The 23,110-nt window shown below is 38.3% G+C and overlaps 2 protein-coding genes across 2 annotated transcripts; one reads left to right on the forward strand and one right to left on the reverse strand.

The window, feature by feature from the left end:
- Positions 1–674: 674 nt before the first annotated feature.
- Positions 675–10,232, forward strand: LOC107085681 (signal-transducing adaptor protein 1-like). The gene is made up of 10 exons (XM_015376154.1): positions 675–907; positions 1,321–1,392; positions 1,598–1,714; positions 3,081–3,137; positions 4,360–4,523; positions 4,885–5,016; positions 5,230–5,299; positions 8,912–9,014; positions 9,091–9,270; positions 9,950–10,232. The coding sequence occupies exons 1-10, from the start codon at positions 800–802 to the stop codon at positions 10,087–10,089; spliced, it is 1,143 nt and encodes a 380-aa protein (XP_015231640.1). The 5' UTR covers positions 675–799; the 3' UTR covers positions 10,090–10,232.
- A 1,692-nt stretch (positions 10,233–11,924) lies between these two features.
- Positions 11,925–21,778, reverse strand: ankrd13d (ankyrin repeat domain 13 family member D). Its single transcript, XM_015376173.1, has 16 exons — positions 21,034–21,778; positions 20,800–20,935; positions 20,602–20,726; positions 20,308–20,353; positions 18,941–19,084; positions 18,668–18,857; positions 18,520–18,586; positions 17,948–18,029; positions 17,182–17,243; positions 16,966–17,096; positions 16,722–16,879; positions 16,380–16,493; positions 15,836–16,008; positions 14,247–14,326; positions 13,704–13,937; positions 11,925–12,469 (listed from the first exon to the last, which is right to left on the reverse strand). The coding sequence occupies exons 1-16, from the start codon at positions 21,115–21,117 to the stop codon at positions 12,406–12,408; spliced, it is 1,890 nt and encodes a 629-aa protein (XP_015231659.1). The 5' UTR covers positions 21,118–21,778; the 3' UTR covers positions 11,925–12,405.
- Positions 21,779–23,110: the final 1,332 nt, after the last annotated feature.

The raw sequence follows: 23,110 nt of genomic DNA on the forward strand, positions 1-23,110 counted from the left end.
TCTACAGTAATAAATACAGAGGTTTTAACAGTAACATATTGTAAATCTTATAAAAAGAGTACTGTAAAATAACAGTAAAATACCCTCAGCCCAGGTGCCAGTATATTACTGTCAATAATGAAAGGCATTTATTTGCAGGCTACTTTTTATCTGAAATTTATAGCAGCAGCTGTTTGAAGTAGAGATTAAAGTAAATCAATAGTATCAATAGTTCAGGAATTTTCACAAAGAGAAATTGGAGCCTTATTTTGTAGTGTATCATATTTTCTCCTTTTTAGTTTTAAGGTATTTTGTTGGACAGCAATAAAGTACTAGGTTTTCATTTATCTAAACTGCAACAGCCGTATATCTACTCACACCTTGTTTTTATGATAATAATTAATCCATCCTGCATTTTTCAGGGAGTCAACTTGAAAGAAAAGCATGGATTTGTTTGAACAAACACCAACACACTTTATTGCACCTGAGTAGGTTGTGCATATCATCCTGACTTGTGCTTGGGACAAAGTACAAAGGTTGATCATATTTGGGAATTTTTCTTTTTTTTCTTGCACTAACTACTTCCTTCTTTGTAAATCAGCACATGGCTTCCTTATTCAAAGCCAGAGCAGCTCTGAGATTGCATGAAAAAAAGTGATCGCAGCAGGTTTATGGAGAGGTAATAATCTCAGGCAGTAAATCAGGGCAGTTAAGCTCCCACAAAACCAGAAAAGCTCAATTTTCCCAGGACTCAGCTGGACAGCCTGAGAGCTGAGACCAACCAGACAAGGAGAGGAGGAAACTAGCAGATTCTGTGGAAATGGGGACGGTAAAGAACCTCAGAGGTGTCATCAAGAGAAGGGAGACGATCACAGCTTTACCTCTCTACTACGCTGGAAACCTGCTTAAGAAAGGATCTAAAGAGAAGGTAGAATTGTTAAAGCTTAAATTATGCCAAAAGTGGAGATTTCCAAACACAGAAAGTTTTTATTAGGGAAGGTATTTTTCATTATGGATTTTTCTACCTGATGAATTAAAAACTTCAAGAGTTACCTCGATACAGAAGCCAAACTATTGTATATATTCTTCTTTGTATTTTAGAATGTTTTACAAAAACTGAAAAATATGATAAATATTTAGTCATAAAAGCAATCTTTCTGAATGCTTGGTTAAAAGTGTTGCTAAATTTTCAGATAAATGAATTGAAACATCAGCTAGTAAAGGAAAGAAAATAACTTTAGTCTATGAGATGCCCCAGGAGGAGTTTCTTTATTTTCATTTCTGTGCAAAGGTTCAGTTTAATCTGAATGAGTAATCTAGAATAACTTTCATAACTTCCAGGACTTCAAGAGTTTTTATGGGGAGCTCAGAGGATCAACGCTGTTCCTTTATAACAATGAAACACAAGAAACGGTAAGTGCACAGCCAAAGTCTATATTTTAGAAAGTTATGTAATCACATTTATTGAATTATGTTTTCTGGAACCATGTTGCCAAAATCAGAAATCAAATAAATCCAGTAGAAGGGCAATAAGGAAGTAGCCTACATGTTTGCTTACAGTATATCTAACTAATTAAACCGCCATGTGACTGGCTGCCTGTTTTTTTTTTTTTTTCAGTACACGGAAAGGCTAGACCTGGAGCTGCTGAAGTCCTTGGAGCTGGAGAGTCCTTACAAAAAGACAACACCTACCATTATCACCTTAAGTTTGCCCAAAGAGGAGGTGCAGTTAAAGGTTTGTAAAATCTTAAACTGACTCCACATACATCACAAAAAAAAAGCACAAACGAATTGAATTATTTGAAAACATTTTGCACAGTTACTCTGGGAGTTTAAGTTTTAAATAGGATTCAGGACTGGGGGGTGAAGCAGGCATTAAAGATATGTATAACTTTATAGAGCTGGCCATAGTGTATCAATAATCATATCTGTAGGTGACCAATGCATGACCCATACTTTAGACTTCATTGGTTCTTATTTGAATATCATTTAAATGAATTCATGATGCAAATCTAACACTTCATCATATTTAACACGGGTCATGAGGTGATTTTTCATATATATTTGCTCTGTTTTACACACAACCCACCAACCCATCAAATAATTAAAATACTTAAATACATTGTTCTTTTAAGATCTTTATTGCGGTTTAAAACATATTATAGAAGTGTATTTTTTTTAACCAACCGTCTAATTAACTATACACAGTTATTAACATAGTAATTAAAAGTACCACTGTCTGTTTTGCTATTGGTGTCATGTTTAAACAACCATCCTATTGAAATCTGGCATGTGTTGCAGTATAAATACTTCAGTAATAATATAAATAGCTTCAGTATCAGGTAGATTTAAGAAGAATTTTTCGCACCATTATATCTGCAAAAAGACGTCATAGTCTACAATTGCGTAGAGGGCCTACCAGATGTCAGTGTTGGGGCCCCTAAGAGGTCGGGGGCCCTTAAGCAATAGCTGTCTGTGCCTACCGATAGTTACTCCATTGACTGTTTAGTAAACTCCACACATTACCTTTTGTAATGGCAGGAAAGAAATTAGTCTTTTACTGCTGTGTCTACCAAACAACCTATTGGCCAGCAGCCGGCATCTAAAGAGTGTTTTTGAAGGACCTGGAGTCATTCTTCAGTCGTGAACTTTGGAGTTTCTAATCTATTCTTATATTCAGTGGTAATAAACAAACAAACAAACAAAAAACTTTGTGTAATGTTAAACAGCTTGGATTATGAGGTACTAAGCTAACTACTAAGAAGCTCCTAAAAACACTTTTTTGTCAGGGGTTCCAAAAAATTGTACCATTTGTGGGAAATGTGTGTGTGTGGGGGTGAGCATTAGAATTAGTTACCTTGTGAGGACAGTGTACAGTCAATTTTTCAGCATTAGGCTACATTGACGGGATTTACAGGTAGTTGTGAGGATGAGTTAACTGGTCCCCATTAGGCCATTTCTTATTGGATTAGGGTTAGGTTTAGGACTAATAGACTGAATAGACCTCAGTGCCAACATAACCAATCATATATGTTATTGTGCGTGTGTTGTCTTTTAATTATATTATTAATTATTAATTATTATTTTCTCTGATCATGCAGATGGACAATGCTGACACAGGAGAGGAATGGAGAGGCTACATTTTGACAGTGGTTAATGTAAGTCTACATCTAAAAAACATGAGATATATGAGCTTAAAAACTTCTATCTTGATTAACACTAGTTGGAAAAACTTTTCACAAAGGGATTTGTCCCCTTTTTGACTTTAGATAAAATGCAATTGTAGCAGCATTTCTGGAGGCATCATTACCTTCTTAGCAGCCAGCCAACCATTGACTTTAAAACAACATCAATGCAGAATATAAGCAATGAAAATGACTAAAATTTTGGTTTGTTCCTGATCAAATGCAGTACAAATAAATAAGATAGCAGACTATTAGTGTGCTTTAAAAACTGCCAGTTCAATAATAATCTGCTAAAATGGTTTCTATGTACTAACATTGTCATGTAAAGAACAACACAGGTAGAAATTTGCTTAAAGGTGGGTTATTTTGCCATTGTCCTTCTGCCAGAGCTACATACAGTTAATATCACTTCGTCAGTTTCTCTGCTTATGTAAAAAATGCAGCACTCTTTTGGGGCTGCTTTGTAAAATAATTCTGGATTTAAGATACAATGGGCTTGATCTACTGAAGGTTTTCATGTATAAAAACAAGTGCAAACTTTACGGCGAGTGCAAAGCTGATCTACTTACTGGTTCCACCAAGGATTGTGTCTGACAAATGAACAAAAGGCTGAGGTGGAGCCCGTCACAAATAGAACCCTTACATATTTTCTATGGAAAGACTCCTTCCAACACCATGCACATTTAATTGCACCATTGCAAACTCTCCATGGTGGTGGTCAGTTGCACAAAAAACACTATATAATTTACATCACTTTTGCACCTCTTATCAGTTGCAACAAATCCATGAATATCACTGGCATTTTTTTAAGCTTGACTTCTCAATAGCTCTTAGCACAAGGCCCCTAGTTTTTTGGCTTCCAAAGCTAATCAGTATCAAAAAGTTAAACTCTGTATAAAAATGGTTTCTAACAACATATTGCAGAAGTTTCTTCTTAAGATCACTGTAAGATCATTATTCATCAATCAAAAAACAATTTTTAAGTCAAACAAAGTTGTAAAGAAAACAAACATTTCCTGGTTCATTGTTAAAGCTCTATCAAAGAAAATTTCCCTTCAAAATTTTGTACCAGAATAAACAGACTAAGTTAAAACTTAAATGGTTTGCTGTATTTAATATACTGCACTATCTTTTAAAGTGAGTTGATTGTCTGAGGCTGACAGCTTTGTCATATCTAATCCATATCCCATTACAGAAAGAGATTCCCAAAAACCTTCAGATGCTTCCTGGTCAGAAAATAAGGCTAGAGGAGACGCTTTCTGAGGAAAAGAAAAGAGCAACCAAGCTGGATCGCCCTGCTCTTCCACCTCGACCCAGCTTCATGCAGGCCAAAAGCACTTCAGAACCCAAAACACCTGCGTGAGTTAAATCAAAGGAGCTTCCAACCTATCATCCAATACATCATGTTTGAATGCGTATCCAAACACAATGTAAAAAATAAACAATTAAACTGCATAACATCTATTTTAACTATCTATGAAGCAGTTTTCTATTTTCTCATAGACTTTCTTCCAGTAAAATTAGGATTCAATAGAAAGAAAAATGGTTTTGGTTCCTTTTCAAGAAGATTAAGAAATAATAATACTGAAGTATTATGCCTGACAGTATTCACATTGTTAGATTTCATTTTTCTGCATGTTTTATTGAAAAAAAAAAAAAAGTATTATTCTTCCTAGACTGAAAAGGAAAAATGTATATTGGCTTTCTTTGAACCCTGCAGCTGTTTCTTCGACGTGACTCGACAAGAAGCCGAGAAGATGCTTGATTCCAACCCAGAGAATGGGAACATCATTCTCCGCCCATCCACCATGCCCAAAAACTACGCCCTGACGCTCAGACAGCCTACGCCACGGTTTGTTCAAACTAATTTTATCCAGCAGCTCTGATTCTCCCTCAAAAGTTAGAAAAAAATTTATTCTTTAGATGCCATTTTTTAGGTTCAGCAGAAGCAAAAGTGTAGGATAGAAAATATCAAACAGAAAAAAATCAATATCTATCAGTTAGAACTTATTTCAGTATATAAATTCATAGTGATGGTGTTATCTTTATGTCTATTCTGTTTCAGTGGGCCCGTCTTCAAGAACTACAGGGTGACCTCCACCAGCTCTGGCTATGTGATTGAACTGGATAATCCAGTAAGTCTAAAAGACTTGTACTCAAAGTTGAACAGCTGTGCTCACAGTACACAGCTGGGTACGTCTAAATCGCTTTATCTGTACAGCAGCAATGTACATTGCTGCTAATCTGAAGGCAATTTAAGATGTCGATAAAATCAAATCATACAGACAGATTAGTTAAAAATCTTATGGGAAAATCCAGCTGATTGCATTGAGTCACTGGCTTTGCAGAATTCACCCATGGATGAAAACATGGAGACAATGGACAGTCCCTGGCATTGCAGCAATCTCTCATACAGAGCATGCATGTAGCGACAGTGGGGAGAGAAACGGACATCAAAACCAGGCTCAGGGTGAACAAACATCAGAGGTCTACTAATGGTTTAAGCCAGGCATGCACAAAGTCGATCCTCCAGGGCCACTGTCCTGCAGGTTTTACAGGTTTCCTTGCTTTAGCTCAGCTGATTCTGATGACTGCAGTTCAGCAAAAGCCTGTTAATAATCTATCAATGATAACCAGCTGTGCTGGAGCAGAGAAGCCTCTAAAACCTGCAGGACAGCGGCCCTAGAGGATCAACTTTGAGCATGCCAGGTTTAAGCAAAGCATACACACAGAGGGACATAGGTGAACTGATCTAAAAGTGATTTCTCTATGAGAGAAAGGTCTCGTCTAGGAGAAAAATACAGCTAAACAGTACAAAGCTTGCAGTCAAGTCTAAAAGATGAAAGTCTATATCGAGTTAGTTTTAATAAAAGCTCAGCTAATGGCTGTGATTATAAAGGCGACAGGGTTAACACCTGTAAGACAGGACCAAGTGTATCATCTGTATAAAAGAACATAGGCTAGATGGAGCTACTATGAAGAGAAAAAAAGAAGAGCAGAGGTCAATGAATTCACGGTGGGGTCATGAAGGGTAAAAAAGAGAAGGTTGATGTGGAGAGATGTGGGGGAGGCTAAAGGAAACAGGGAGAACCATCTGACTGGGCTAAAGTAAATTAAATTACAGGTTTAAAGATTTGAGAGTAGTAAGAACACCCAAGCCCTAAGCGGTTTTGTTTAAAAACATCCATAAAAACAGAGATTAATACATTATCTCCACCACCAAGGTTCATCTAGGATCCTTCGATGAAAGCATCAGCAGGTATTCAGATTCCAGTCATGTGTGGTAGGCCTATGGAAGTATACCTACAGACGAAGCTCAGGATAACCTGAGCCACTAACTGCAAGCTTTGCCGAAAAGGAAAGCAGACATGCTGGAAGTTGGTTCCACCAGAGAGGAGCCTGGAAGCTAAAGGTTCTACCACTCATTTTATTTTTAGAACCTATACTGTAGGAACACTAAATCTGCTGTCTGGCAGTGAAGACGTTTTTCAGGAACTTAAGAAACAATCTGATCTCTGATGTATGATAGAGGTTTAATATTAGCAGCATTATGCTATATGAGGGAGGAGAATTTTAAATCCTGTTCGGAATCCAGTGAAGGAAAGTTCAAATAAGAGACAATTGATCTCTTTGATTTCTATCAGACCTGTGGCTGTGGTGCTATAGATCAGGCTTTTAACTGCATTTTGTGGACTTCCTAACAGTGAAGAATTAAAATAGTCCAGCCTTGAAGTAACAAATGCAAGGAACAGCTTTTCAGAAAATCCAAAACTTAAGCAAAGGGTTAGTCTTTGAATATAGTGTCTGTCTCCAGTTGTCATAGGGTGAGAGGTGGGATACACCCTGTACAGGTCACCAATCCATCACAGAGGAACACAGGAGAAACTACCATGCTTACACATACTCACTACCAAGGACAGAGCTAGCAAGGAACCTGGAGTATCCAGAGAAAACACACAGTTACGGGGAGAATGTACAAACATCATGCAGAAATACTCCAGGCAGGGAATGAAGCCTAAAGACCTGCTTTAAGGCAGCAGTGTACACAAATGCAGCCTTATTACATAAAAAGGCTATCAGAAGAAAACTTGCAATATATTTGCAAACAATTGTTAAAAAAAAAAAAAACTAACTTTTATTAGTTTAATTTCTAAAAAATATAAGTCCCACACCATGATTTAAATTACAAGTTCAAATCTTCCTGAAGAGTTACATCCTAAGATATTTGGAACATAACTAAATTATTTCGAAGCTCCTGATGTTCCTTTCGTGTTGTAGTTTTATAAATCATTTAAATGAAGAGACAAACTGAGGTGAAGCTGAGCACTGGAATAAAATAATTTAAAGGACAAAAAACAAATCGGGCAAATGGAAGAATCTAACAGAAAACATTTATAAACTGTGAGCTACTAAACTAAGACTGGGATGGAAGGTGATCAGTAAACCAAAAGAGCTTATTAGAAGTAATCAGCTGAGGCAGAGTAAAGGCAGAGCAGCTGAAGGAGAAAGACTAATTATTAAGAAAAAAACAACTCTGAAAAGGAAACATGAAAGAACACTAATAGCAAACTAAACACAAAAGAATCAAACAATATGGAAAACACTTATCTAATCAAGAAGAGCACAGTGGAACAAAGTATGGCAAGACCTGTTAGAACTTAATAAACAAGGAGATTTTGAAAACTACAAAAGTCAAATTTTAACAGCTAGATATTGTTCCTTTCTGGCAAATGATTATGGTTTGAAATAAATTAGACACTGTCTAATATATGGTTAAATTAATCTGCTCAAATAAAATATATATATATATATATTTTATGGATTTTTTAAGTTGAATTGAGTAAAATGAAATTAGACAAGAGTCATTTCTTGTGATTGTCAGACTCTTAAGAAGCATCCCAAGCTGCTGGTTTATTAGGTCTATAAAAGGCAGGTTGAATCCTCCTCTGTATATTAATTAATTAATTAAATTAATGCAGCTAAAGCTTTGTGAGTAAGGCCAGATGTCTTTCAGTCCATCTTAGATGTTTTCGGCTGGCAGTAGTTAATGTTGGACAAAACACCAATTGCTTATCAAAGTTCAGCCAGCATAACTTTTAAGAGTTTCAACTCTAAATTTGAGCAACTGCAGGAAACAGTAAATAACTCATGTCTGCTTAAAAAAAAAAAAAGAAAAGAAAAAAACCTCAGGGCTTTTGTTAAACAAAGAGCTAAACTTTAACTGACCTCAAAGTTGCCAGCTGTGTTTCAAAAAGCTACCGTATGTCAATATTTTCTTCAGAGGTTCAGGGTAACTCATTAAAACATGATGGAGGCTCTCAGTTTTATTCATATTTTAGAATGGAAATTTATGTTAAATGGTTTTCCATTTAGTTCATTAATACGTACAGATCATTATTATCATTAATACAATAAATATTATGTATATCTGCATGGTGTAAAAGTTTTATTCAAAATATTTCCATCTGGATTGATTGTTTTTTAGGCTTTCTGAATGGCAAAATGTCTGTAAAAAGCTTTTTAGTAGTATCTCACTGGGAGACATCTAGTTTGAAGCAAAGTTCTCTCCTTGCCAGGTTTTAGTTATTTTAGACACGTTTAAGTTACGATATTGCAGATAAACTACGTCTCTATTTGGCTCCAGTATAAATATTGTAAAAAATCAATTTGGACAATTTAAAAGATAATTTAATGCTGGTTCCGCAGCATTAAATTATACATTTCATAATACACCCTCTACTCTGCAGATGACCGTCTCCTCACTGGAAGACGTTTTAAAGTACTTCCTGGAGAAGACAGAGTACCGTCTCCGTCCCTATGTTGCATCTCAGCCCTATGACGTTCGGATCGGTGAGGCTGAGCTTTGCTCATAAAAAAGGCTAAGTTCACAGCTACAGATATTAACAGTTTTTGTTCTTTTGGACAGATGTATCCCCTCCCCCAAAGTGTATGAGCATCCCTCCACCTGTAGTCCCCAAAGCCCAGGTGGCACCCATGCTCCGTGGCCAGACCAAAGACAAGCTTCTTCCTCCTACACCCAAGGAAGATGATGAATTGTATGTGTACCCAGATGATTCTCCACCAGATAATCAAATGACAAAGAAAGGTAAATACAGACTCAAACATTGTCTGCACCCTGATTAAAGATGTGGGGGGAAAAAACAGACAAAATATTTATGGCAAAAGGTTAAAAAACACTTCTAGCTGGTTTGGTGAGCAACAAAGGCGGAAATGTGGGAGCATCATGCCCCCTGTGTAGGTCGAAATTTGGTGGACTCACTGATAAAACTTTAAAGTTAATGTTTTTATCTGCCTGTACAGTGTCCTTGGGTGTTGTGATAAGGCGCTTTCAGATAAAATGTATTATTATTATTTATTATTAAAGAAGATGGTAGTTTGGTTTTCCGTCGCAAAAATGGTTTTCTGTCATGGTTTTCTCCATCCCAAGCTCAAAATCCTTTAGCAAAGCTGAGTAAACAGATGTTATCAACTCCTAAGCAAGGATCGCTGAACTGAGTGATTGTATACATAGAAAAGCAGATTTCATTCTCTGCCTGATCCAAACTTGGTAACAGTAACTGTTTTCTGTTTGTGGAGTTCATCAGATAATCTGTATTCCTCTGAAAATGAAAATAAAAATAAATAAAGGGTTGAATTTTCATTTTTGTTCCCCCCACATCTTAACTAGAGTGCAGTTAACTGTACCTTCATTGTGCATCAATGTTTTAGCAGATAAATCTGATCTTAACAAATAACATTTTTCTTTTTTGGGGGGTTCTAATCAGTTCAGATGAATGATGAGCTTCAGTCAATTTTAAAAAAGAGAAAAGAAAACCTCTACATGGAGACTGGAAGAGACGACGAATCCACCTACAAGAATGAAACCTGTGACAGAAACGGCAGAAAGATCCAGTGGTTTAAATAAAGTTAAACTTTCGCATCCTGATCAAGTTTCAAAATTAAGGTGGATCAAATATTTCATGTTTTCCTGCAAATACCTGTGGTGATAGTAAAAATGTGTAGAGTTTAAATTATGAATAAATCAGTTCTCAGTTGATAACGTGTGAGAGGGCCAAACACTATTCAGAGATTAAAAAACAGCCAAGCAATCACACAAATACAAGTTTGGGTTAATTGAGAACATCTAGGAGAGTTAGAGTAGGGGGAGAAAGGAGCAAATCTACCAAAAACATTTATTTCTTAAGCTTTTTGATAGAAATTATGATTTCAAATGAGTTGCACTCTTTGTTCCGATCAGAAAGGTCTTGTAAAACTCAGATGTTTATTTTAAAAGCATGTATTACAGTATATATTCCCTCACTGTGCGATGTACGACCCATGCAACAGTAAAAGCTGCAGGTTTCTGTGTAAACAGTTTAAGAAACGCTTATGTAGAAATTACTATAAAACTGATAAGTTGATGAGCAAAGTCTGAAACAGCAAAAAAAAAAAAAATGTAAAGAAAAAAGGTTTTCTGTAAAGTCTCACTTTAGTGTTTAAGGAAATGTAAATTTTTTTAGGTTTATGTGCTGAAAAGGTTTTATTGCCTTATATAGCATCCTTCATGGCACTATACTTACTTAGCAACAAAACAGTACATGCTGAAGGTGAAGTATGAGTCTTAGCAATAATAAGGTCTCTAATGGCTGATTCTTATGCAATTAGATATATTAAGAGGTTTTGGCATAAACATAGAATGTTTGTATAAACATTCTTTTAGGATCGAAGCAACGTTTGGCTCTGACCAGCACAAGTGAATTCCAGGAAGCTTTCAACATGATATTCCTGTGCATGTGCAGTTACATAATGCAATGTTCAAACTATAAAACAGCCTGAGATTAAATGAGAGTTTCAGGGGGAAAAACTGAGATGTGACGATGTAGCGCTGAACGTATGAAGTGTTTAAGAGAGCTGCATGGATTCGGATTTGTAATTAAATGTTTTCCCCCTCCGGATGATAAAGTAGTGTGAATCGTTGCCTTCTTTCTGTCGTAAGGGCCAGGAATCAAACCCTGGTCAACTGCTCGGAAGGCAGCTATGCTAACTACTATACCACCAACCTACCCAGGAACTCTGTGATGAGAAGGACCTTACAGAGCAATAGAAAAGGTGATTAAGTTTGTATTTATCTCACACTCAGCTTTGTTAACAAATATTTAAATTATAAGATTTCTGAAATAATTGTGGAGCGATTTGAAGCTGTAACACTGATTGCACAGTAGGATTGGACTGCCATTTTCTTTGAGTAAAGTTTTCCTCCTGTTTTTGTTATCTTAGGAAGGTAAGATGATTGTAATTTCTTTAATGTTTCTTTGAACAGGTAAGATGATTTACCAAAATATAGACTATTTTGTTTGTTGTTTTGGCCTGAGGTCCAATCTGAAGTCCTACAATCGTGTTACGTGATTTATTTCATTATTATCAGAAAGGTTAATTCTCTGAGTTTTACATTTTACAAATTAGTGGAGGATATTTGAAAATGTTAATAATTGCAGATAAGGGAGAAGATAAACCAAGAGGCAATGGGACATTACTGGAACATCAAAAGTTATGTCATAAGGGAATTCTACCAATGAGCTTCCACATATGTACTTTTTAATTTCACTTTGCACCACCAAGACCGCATACTATTGTGTAGTATTATATAAGGTATTATGAGGAATTTGCTGGCTATGATTTTCAGTTTACAAAGCTGCTTAAATATCAGTTTTGGTTTAAAATGTGTTTATTATTGTAAAAATGTCTAATTATTTTGTACAATGTTTAAAGAAAAACATAAAACAGCAAACATGTAAAATATTTTAATGAAAGTTGAAAACACCGAGACCATAATCCAGGATGATCTTCATTCTTTATTTTTCATACTTATGAGTAGTCCAACATAAAGATTTTAAAGTTGTTGTTTTTACACTGAATTATGTTTTAGTGTTTTATCTTCATTAGTTTAGTGGATCATATAAGCTTAAGGATCAATCATCACTCAAAGAACAGCAAGACTGTGAAAAATATTCAATAAAAAAAAAGAAAACGCTCCCTTTTGTCTCCTTCACTTAAAGTGTACAGTATTGTATTCAGAGTGACTGTTTCCAGAGACTCTTAACATTTCCTACATTCTGTTAGCAGCCTTCATGTGAGAAAAACAAATAGAATATAAGGAATAAATTAATGTATAGAGATTCCATAATAAAACTGAATAAATTAAGGTGATTGTTCTTCAGTGTGCAGCTGCTGTGCGGCAGCATCACTTCTCAGTCAGAGAGAGCTGCAGGATCCTCTCCAGCTCCTCCTCTTCCTCCTTACGTTTCCTGGAGCAGAAAGAAAAATCAGGGTTTACTAGTTTTTCCCAGGATTATGTTGCAAAGTCAAACAGGATGTCTAATAGCTTCATTCAGGTTTGATCCCAACTGGGGTGGTATAACAGCCTCTACAGTATGCACATCTCCACCACTTCCTGAACTGAGAGCAGCTCTTCTTTTTTCTACTGGATGAACCGATTAATCTAGATGAATTCATCACTGATTAATCAACTGATTCATCACCTAGATGAATCAGTTAATCCAACAGAAAAATACAGGAAACAAAAAAGTTGCCTTCAGTTCAGGAAGTAGTGAAGTTGTGTATAGAGCCCATTAATTGCATTTGCAACACAATCACATTTTATTCTGCCGTTTGGTTTTGTAATCCCTGTAAGTGTGCATTAATTTGATTATTTGCAAGGATTGCTTTTATCAGATAAAAAAAGCCCTGTGTGATTGGCTGGTTCATTTAAATACAGTGTTAAGTTGTGAGCGCAGAGAAAAAGTCAAGCACACAGATACATTGTTGAGCGCGTCTTGTCAGAGTTGAGCGCGGGGCAGACAGGTTTTGAGTGAGGGTGTGAGTTTAAACGCTGCACATCGTTGCACACTCAGGTAGGTGGCACAGAAATTATACAATAGACATACTCCTCTGATCCTGCTCTGTCATTCTTCCTCCAGCAGTTATCCCCTAGGGCAGGGGTCACCAACCTTTTTAAGGCCAAGGGCTACTTCATGGGTACTGAGTCATAGGAAGGCTACCAATACTGGAGGAGTCAGAGCTGCTGCTCTGAGTTGTTCAATCTTAGTGTTTATGCTGACATATACCAGTATGTTCCTGTGCAGCGTGCTGCTGCTTCTTTAAAAGAGGCGGTCATACCTGCTGCATATTTGGTGAAAACCTGAACAATTTTGGTCCAGAGCTCATTCTCATCGGTTGGCATTGAGCCAAACTTAGTGTAAAAGCATGCAATGGAGATGCAGTGTGATGAGAAGGGTTTATCCAAATACGAGCAAGAATTCTGACCCTCTTAGTATTCATTATTTTTCAAACCCAATAGCAGCTTAAGCATTTCTTTAAATTTAGCTTATGTTTCTAAACAGCAATAAACATATTTTGTTGCACAGATTTTCCTCGCCTCAGGGATAATGATGAAGATAAACAGATCCCTAACAGAGAGATTTTAACTTAATTTGGTCAGTGAGGTTTTTTAGCCTCAGGTAACAAACAAGCAGCCCCCACCTGTCGTTCTCCTCCTGCTCCCTGCATGACAGCTCCATGGCGAGCCGCAGCTGCTCGTCGAAGCTGTTCGCCACGCCAAGGTGTCCTGAAAGCCTCGGATCGGTGGCAGCACTGTAGGAGAGGGGCAGGGTGGAGGCGGGGTCTTGAGGGGACAACGAGGACGGCAGGCCGGGGTCGGCCGTCTCTTCTCCTTCTCTGCTGGCCAGAGAGATGGAGAGGGACTCCTGGATCGCCCTGAGACAAAAACAGGTCTGTTAGATGGCTGTATTCAGAGTCGTTTAAGGAGAGCGTTGATTTAATTTAATTAGAGGACAAATGAGAGGAGCTGCTCCCAGAGGAGGGAATAAAGCTAATTACTGAGCTCTTGTTTAATATCTGTTCATTAAATTACAATTCAGGCCAAAACTTCTACTGAAGACAAAGGATTTATAAAGATATCAGAACCTCTGCTTAAATCTTGGTAATAAGAACATTTTTAATGATTAAATAATAAATACTTCATCTATCTCATACAAACAGTTGAGTCCATCTACAGTTTCTCACCTTTCCAGCTGAGAGTCTTCCTCATACAGCGGAGATTGCGGCCCCGGGCGGCTGTTAGTCAGCGCCTCCCAGATGGTCACCTGAACATTTAGAAGAAAACGTTTCCAAGTTTTAGATATAAAAGGTTCTTGGAGGGGATTTAAATAATCAATTACCCCAACAGAACAATCCAAAGAGTTAAAGAAAGAGCTCAGTGTTCTGCAACTGGAAACGGATGCAAACAGATGCAAAGACCCATGCAAATAAATAAAGTTCCTACTGCAGAGGCTAAACCAGAGTAGACCAAGTCTACCAATAATTGAAATCTTTTTAAGTTCTTGGTCAATTTCAACATTTTTAAGCCAACAATGAATTCACTTTTTACCACATTTAACTTTTGTATTTACATCTCTCTAAATGTATTTGCATTAAGTCACAAACTATTCCCACCCTTTGATCTTCATCACATTTGATCATATTCCAACTGTAAACTTTGATTAAGATTTGATGTCAGAGACCAACACAAAACAGGGACTGACTGCTGAGTTTTTTCATTATTTTACAAAAAACTAAATCTGCTCTCAAACAACCAAAGAGCTCTTAGAGCATAGCTCAAAGCATTATTTAGAAAAACAACAACACAGAACTGAAGGCCTACTAAGGCATGCGCCTTAACTGTATGGAGCTTAACTGAGAGGACAGGCAATGAGGGAGTGAATGAATCAGGCATCTAAAAGGCACATGGTTACTCTGGAAGAGCTGCAGAGATCCACAGCTCAGGTACACACTTCTATCGAAAGGATAAGTGTTAAAGGTCTTCCATAAATTTGGTCTTGTTGCGAGATGAAAGGCTTGAGAGGGCCAGTACATACTTAGACCCCCAGCACTGACAAATGGCAAACTATGTGTTCTTTAGATTAACCACAAGTTGGTAAAACTGTATTTCCTCCTAAAACAGAAAAACAAAAAACAAAAAAACAACAAAGCTCATAATGAAACATTGGGATGCCTTTCTTCAGCGGGGAAAGGATAACAATCAGATTTAATGGGAAATCTATCGAGCTAAATACAAAGAGCAGAAAACAGCCCTAAAGATTCAGGAAGTGCAGCAAATTAACATCTAATTGGCAGCTCCTCTTAGTTTATCATCACTCGGTCAAAGTCCAGCCTTTAATCCACCTTTAGATTTAATATAACATTCTATTCTTCATTTCAAACAGAAGAGGAATATTAGGGGCATTTAATTAATGTGGAAATAAATAGGAGGGAAAACTGGAGCGTAGAATCATTCTCTACCTGCACTAGGAGTGTCTATTCTAGAAAATCAAAATACCACATCTTCCTTTATATCTATAGCAGTACTCCACACCTCATAAGGTTCATAATCCAATACACTTCAGAGCACTCATTCTAGCTGCCTTATATCTCTTCTTCCTGGTCTATTAAATGACAGTCTACTCAACTTTATAACTTAAATGTTATTGCTAGCAAACTTCATCACATTTCACTTGCTATAATAAATCCATCCATCAATACATCTACCCTAAGCAAAGTATCCTCTCTACTGATGAGCTGTAATCTTCGTGGCGGACTGGGAATGGAGCTCAGACCTGATCGCTCTCGGTTCCAGCGTCCAGCAGACTCTGCTGGATGGCGAACTGCAGCAGGTTGTCATCCTCATCCCTCAGCGGCTCGCTGCGGCCCGGCCCCAGCGTGGTGTAGTCCGGAGGGGGCTCGAACACAGAGGGGTCAACCTCGCAATTGAAATCAGAGGGGCACTGCCCTGAAAGGAAAAATAAAAGGGTGTGATAGATTAAAACCTGGGAGCGACTAGGATTACAGCCAGAAATCAATCATCTTCTGTGATTGATTCACACAGAGGGCTTCTGATCAGCAATAGCATCCAGAAACTAGGCATGTGGAAAATAAGACCACATTACAGCATTTCCTACATGCTTTATTGAACATTAAAGTAAAAAAAAGAAGCTGCTTTATTAAGGAAAGTTGTGCAAAACATCACAATTCATAGAGTATTAGAAAATACTACAATAAACTGTTCAATTTATTTGATGTTTCTTTTTTAGTTGTTGCCCTGTTATGTGTGGAAGGAGCTGCATATAATATTTTTTGGCCATTTCTCTGACTCATAATTACCAGCTTCTCCAGGGTTCTCCGGCTGATGAACCGTCACCGAGCTGACCGGCTCGTCACAGCCGCACAGATTACTGAACGTCACTCTGGCATTCAAAACATGAAAGAGTGGGATCTCTAAGGGACAGAGAGGGAGATTAATCAAACAGGAGATTAGGAGATGCTGAGTGACAGATGGTTAATATCTAATTATTACACAAGACATCTCTGCAATAAAGGAAACTAGATAGGAATCCTTCCGCTGTTGCTTTAGTGCATTCAACACGTTGGCTCCTAAAACGGCAAAGCTGCAGAGAAGATTCTTCCAGGTATTAAGTGTCCCATGAGTTTTATGTCCGCTCTCACCTATCTTGACAGGGAAGCCTGGAGGGAGCCGCAGGGTGATGAAGTCTCGCAGTTTAGCAAAGTGGGCGTTTGAAATGGCCATGAGGTCTATGATGGGCGTCACTTGCTCAGCCAGTGATAGAGGGTGTGTCTCACTCAGCCAGAGTGTGGCTTTAAACCTGACAAACAGAAGGAAGATGGAAAAAGGAAGGTGTTGTGACGTAAAACATGATGCTGACCTGAAGCCGCTCTGCCATTACCGCACCTCTGCACCTTGCTGGTGAGCTCGACGGGGCGTCCGATGTCCCGGCCGTTCAGGTTGAACTCGGGGTTGAAGTATTCCTCGGCAGTGATGGCCGTGGGGTTGTGAGGACTGGCACACTGGGACATGTTGCTCTGAAAGGGACAAGGCAGCTGTGAGTGTTTGTGAAAGGATGAACGAGCCGGTGAGCAAATAAACACGTTCTATGGAGACTCTTACCCCGTTATGAGCAGTGTGCTGTTCTGCGATTCCCAGGAAAGACTGCAGAGGAGTCTTTGAGCCTGAGAAAAACAAGAAATACATTTGCTTAATCAATACAGCAAGATATAGAATTGATATTTTAAACTTTATTAGGTGAAACATATGATTAGTTCTAATTGTGTGTAAAATATTTATCATCCTATCAATCCATTCAGGTTGTTTATCTCTTATTTTTTATGCAGCCAAACCTGTGGTCCATTTCCCACAGGGATCTCTGATGACCAAATGTCACTATCTGCATGTTGGCCCAACCCCAAGTTTACCTCACATAGACTGAATTTGTTTTGTGAGCTGCACACATAAAGTAAACGTATATCTGTTTTGTTTTTTTGTTTACTAAGAAAGCAGATCTTAGAAATAGAACTAATACAAACAAAACTCCAGTAAATGTGGATGAAACTCGCAATAAAGAAGCAGCTGTTTGTGTTACTGAAATCCAAAAGGTTTATGCTGCATTTAATTACCTGTCGAGAGTTTACAACCTGAAACAAGTCAGCTGTTTAGATACAGCTCAATCCAATTCTCAATAGGCCTCCATTGTGAGCTCAAAGCTTTAGATATATCTTTTATTTTTTTAGAATATTTGCAGTCAAATAAAATGTATTATTTTGTTGTAAAAGGAAAAAAACAAACAATGACTGCAGTGACTGAATTACCTTAACAACCCTCCCACATCCTATAGACATAATGATAGTTACAGTTCCTATGTCGCATGTCTTCTCACCTTTGCTTCTTGACTTGTCCTGGTCTGATAAATGCTCCGTCCTCGAACGGGTCACCAGTTCCACATTGGTGGCGCTGTAAACCTGAAAACACAAAGGAGAAAACGTCTCTTCGCGCCTTCAATAAAGCTCCAAACAGTAGCGATTAGCATCAGACATGAAAAAGACGCTTTATTCGTTAAGCTGTCAAACATGAATAAAGGTTTATCAGTATGTGACCCTGAAGAAATATCAAATCACACTTGGTTGGGCTGGAAAAAGAAACTGTTATTCAAACATTCATCGAAAGCTCCTTGGATCAAAAGAGGAATTACATGATGATAATGAAAGGATTAATAGCAGCGATCTGAGGACATTCAGATGAGTCAGAGATTAAGTCAGACAAGAGGAATAAAGGATCATATGCAACTTTATACACCCTATAGTTCAGTTGTAATGAGACACCTTTGAACTACACACAGAAATATATAAAACATAATGAAGTATAACTTTTACTGATAGAAAATAACTAAAATAATAAATACATTTTACACGGGAAACAATCAGCACCACATTTGATCAGGAGTCTCTTTACCTTGGCTTCGTAACCGCTGACAACCTCTGTCTTCTCAGAACGCCAGCCCCAGATTCCTGACTTGTTCCTGTGTAAAATAAAGACAGACAGTAGGTCATGCACGGATGTTATCTACATAGACAGTGAGGTTCGGATATCCAGCTGTTACCGCTCAAAGGAAATGTTGCGCGTGTTGAGGTGTGTGGAGACGATGGGCGATGTGAGCCTCTGGGCCGTGTTCTCCTGGGAAGGCTGCATGGCTGCCAGGAGGGAGGGCGCATCACGAGGGGACAACACCAGGGGTTCAGTGTAAACCACCTGCTTCTCATGGTCCACCTCCATCACCACTGCACCATCATCTAAGGGAGAGAGACGGTAAATCAGCAAATGTAAAATAGACTGGGAATCTTCTCTGGTTCATTGATGGTTTTTAATCACTCACCTCCACCCTTGAAAATATAGCTGCGCCGTCCTTTTAGCCAAGTCATGTGTTCGAAGCCCAAGAGGGTGGTGTCAACACGGAGGCATGAGCCGCTTTTCCAAACCCGGTAGACGTCACTGGGGCAAACCTTTGACACCAAGGGAACTGGGATGAGAGCAGAGGAAGAGGAGAAATATTTTATACAGAAAGGGACAGAGAAAGACACAAAGTGGTAACAAAACAAGGTACATTACATGAAAATCTGATTTTATGTCTTTACCAAAGCAAAATTTGCCATCATTGGTCTTGCTGTTTTTTTAAATATCAAACAAACTAAGGTTAATGCCTAGCAACCTTTTTTCCACTCAAGGCTCCTGATGTTTTCACATCATTGATTTTTGTTTTCCACTTGCTATAAAAGGAATCACTTATACATTAGCCTAAGGCAACAAATCTATGAGGCCAGGTCTGAAGAGCCAAGACATAAAACATTTCAATTTGCATAACAATTTCTAAAATGTACTTTTTTTTTTACCACAGTTAAAAAAAAGGAAGATATTTCACCTAAAACATTTGTTTAGCTAATCAAATATGACACAATCTGATTCCTACATAGACTTCTGAGTATGGGATAGAACAGGGGTGGGCAATTCCAGTTCCTAAGGGCCGGTATCATGCAACTCTTAGATGCGAGTTGGGTTCAACACACCTGAATCAAGTATTTAGATGATTGAGAGGATTCTGGAGGAACTGTCTGCATACTGGGGAGGTAACTCAGCCATTTGATTCAGGTGTGTTGGTCCAAAGACGGCCCTAAAAGTTGCAGGATACCGGCCCCCAGGAACTGGCCGGTAGAAACCGACAGATAAAGTTTGTGCTGATGGTAAAGACTATGTTTTTCTTTTTTTATTCCTAAATTCTGACTTGTTTTTCTGCACATTGATGGCATATATATAAAAAAACAGCTTAGCTGGGGGCTTTCTTAGTACATTTAGTAGCAATAAACGAAACACAAAATTGAAGCATTACAAAATTATCAGTATTCACGTTTCTTAGCATGTCTTAAACTATTATTAGATGTTAAATTAACTAATCATAAACCATCAACATACAAGCTGATCATTTTGAAAGAAAAAAATTGTTGCATGTTCTTGGTTTTAAGAACCCCCGATTTTTCAAAATCTTAACAGTTGCTGACCGATCAGAAACGGAATAAATTGCACATTTCCAGTCTTTGCTCTGGTGATGAGTGTTTGTTTTCCTTCATCTCTCATCCCTGGTATCTAAAGGTGTCCTTTTAATGTGGACATCCTCTGCAGCTAGCAGGAGCTGTCCAGCCTCTGTGGTGCTGAAATACACCTCTGTTTGGAAACCTGAACTCCACTCACCCCAGCTGGTGAACTCCCACTTCATCTCCACATAAAAGTCCCGCGCCTGAAAGCACAAAAGAAGTGTGTTTACAAGTTGATGAGGCAAAACTTTCCTCAAACATCTGCCATCTTCTCCTGAAGATTTTTAGACCCTGAAATACCTTGAAAACATTGATCAAAGCAGAAAACATAACGTAGACAGTGTAGGTCCTTGATTTAACTGGAAGCATCTTTGAAAAGTTGACTTTAGAACATCAGAGAGGAGTGTGTGGATAAAAAAATGAAATATTATAGATTAAAGGATGATTTGACCTGTCTCAGTTTGCTGAGAAGCTCCGGGATGCCCGCCAGTCTCTCAGTAGCTCGCTTAAAGTCTCTGTACTGAAGCACCAGCTGCACCAGCTCTGGGTCCCCGGTGCTCACCGCCTCCTGCAAGACTGAAGCAAATATCCAGGCGGTTAAACTGACAGCAGGCTGGGGACGCGGGGCAGCAGCTTAAAAGGCACTTACTGGTCCAACCCTGTGAGTTGCAATAGGTCGGGTCTGCAGAGTACCTGAGCAACACCCGGGTGGACTCCAGGTGGCCCAGACATACAGCCAGCTCCAGAGGGGTGCGCCCCCGCGGATCCAGTCGATCCAGATCCTGCTGCACCTCCGATTAAACCCAAACAGAAGCTGCGTCAGCGCACTGCGGCGCCACAGAAAAGCGCACCTGTAGGAAAGCCTCCATCCGAGCAGACTCACCTCTTTCTTCTGCAGCTCACGGTCCAACTCTAGGTACTGATTGTTCCAGACGAGAACATGCAAAGGAAAGGCCTCCTGAGCCATGGCCGACAAAGACTTTTAGAAGGGATCGCACAGAAATTGATCGCCGCTGGCTAGCTAACTAGCTAGCTTCAGCGGTTTGCTTGGAAATGTTAAAAACTATGAGAGGAAAAGTTTGTCACTTGGGGAAAAAAGCCACTTGGTTGCCTAATGGATATATCTACTGTTAAGCAGTAAAGCTTGTAGTGGGAAAACAGCCCACTAGTTAACTAGCAGCTAGCTGGCTAACCTTAGCTAACTAGCTAACAACATTGTTTTCAGCCTCTGTTTGCTGCTGGTTTCCATTCTGCAGGATGGGTTTGGTTCAAACAACAAACGAAGAGGAGTTTCCTTTCATGCTTATTAAATACGCATCGTGGAGCAGTCAAAGAAACTAAAAGCAGATATAAAAGTTAGCTAGCTTGCCCCCCCGGTGCAGATGAGAGCATTCTCTGTTTCCATCGCTGCTTTAACCAAAATAAAGCAGATGTGGTCCCCTGTTCCGCTTCCACATCCAGGTCACTCCAGTTCAGAGCCAGAGATGATGATAGCAGCTGATCCTCTGTCTACAACTTTACCACAATTACCAGCTGCGTTTATCTAGATGGAAGAGGCTTTGTTTCCAGGTGGCAGAGATGCTGGGTGGAGCCCACAGGGAAGGAGCTTATTTTCTTTTTTTTCTTCTGTCAGCCATCCATGCAAATCTTAGAGCTGTGTTCAAGTGTTTCCTCCCATAGATTACCTTTTTTTAATCTAACAGTTGATTGTATGACAACATAAAAATGCATTTTAAAAGGAAAGATTTATTATATGAAAAGTGAAAATTAAATGTCCCTCTCATGTCAGAACATGATTAACCACATTGATTGCACTGGTGATACTATGGGCTGATTATTGCCTGAGCTGATGATTAAAACGGTTTATTGAACCTGACAACAAAAAATGGATTAAATAAAAAAAAAAAAAAAGAAGCAAAACATCTGGCCCACATCTAATGAAATTCTAGTACATGTAAGCAAAGTCGCAGACTTCTATCAGTCTGGGGAGGATCTAAAATGAAAGAGGATGGTGGAAGTCATTATCCACAAACTGTGAAAATAAGTAGCAACTACAAGCCACTCAAAAAGGAATACTTTTATGTAAAAAACAAAAAAAATAGAAATTAAAAACTGTTGAAAACTGAATACAAATGCTAATATTTGTCAAACAGAAGTAGATTTTTTTAAAGGTATGTGTCCACTTAAACCTGGTGTAAGACTTTATGCCTTTCAGATAAAATAACATCCTACAGTGAAACAAGTTGTGATGGCTGCTTTGGAAAATTGAATTAAAAGAATAACGAACTCTGCCTCAGTGATCGGTTCAAGATAGAAAAGCACTTTGGTTTTGCAACGGCACACCAGATGGTCCATCTCTGAATACTCGGTAGAAAAATGGTTTTAGCAAGATCTTGTTAAGGTAGACGAGTCTGAAGGAGATGCCATAGAACCCATACCCATGAATAGTCTGCTCAGTAACAATAGTGTCAATTTTAAAATAAATTACAAGGGACCAACTTTCTCCACAGCATTCTAAATAAATCATAGCTTTCATTAATAACATTCATTTTAGAACTCCATTTATCTTTTTCCTATTAAAATGCATTTGCTCTGAAGTGTTTTAGAGGTGTGGTGGAGTCGGTAATTACTGAAATCACTGTCAATTTTCTTTATTTTTCTTGAAAAATAACATGGAAGTTGAAAAAAAAAAAAAGCTTCTGAAAATAATTACAATGCTACAGGATCTGTCCGTTTATAGTCTAAAAGAAAAACACATTTACACAAAGTAAATATTTATATAATTATATTCATTCTCAAGAGATATGGCCAGGAGAGCAGACAGGAGGAGAGCTTGGTTTCAGAGATCTAACACTTGAAGGGAACAAAAACAAATGAGCAAACGCTCCAAATGAAATCTTACACCTCCACGCAAACGGACAAGTGAACAAAGGTGACTACATCTCTTCCTCTCTCTCTCT

Source organism: Cyprinodon variegatus, unplaced genomic scaffold, assembly GCF_000732505.1.
Source record: "Cyprinodon variegatus isolate N-32 unplaced genomic scaffold, C_variegatus-1.0 Scaffold130, whole genome shotgun sequence".
Classification (NCBI taxonomy): domain Eukaryota; kingdom Metazoa; phylum Chordata; class Actinopteri; order Cyprinodontiformes; family Cyprinodontidae; genus Cyprinodon; species Cyprinodon variegatus.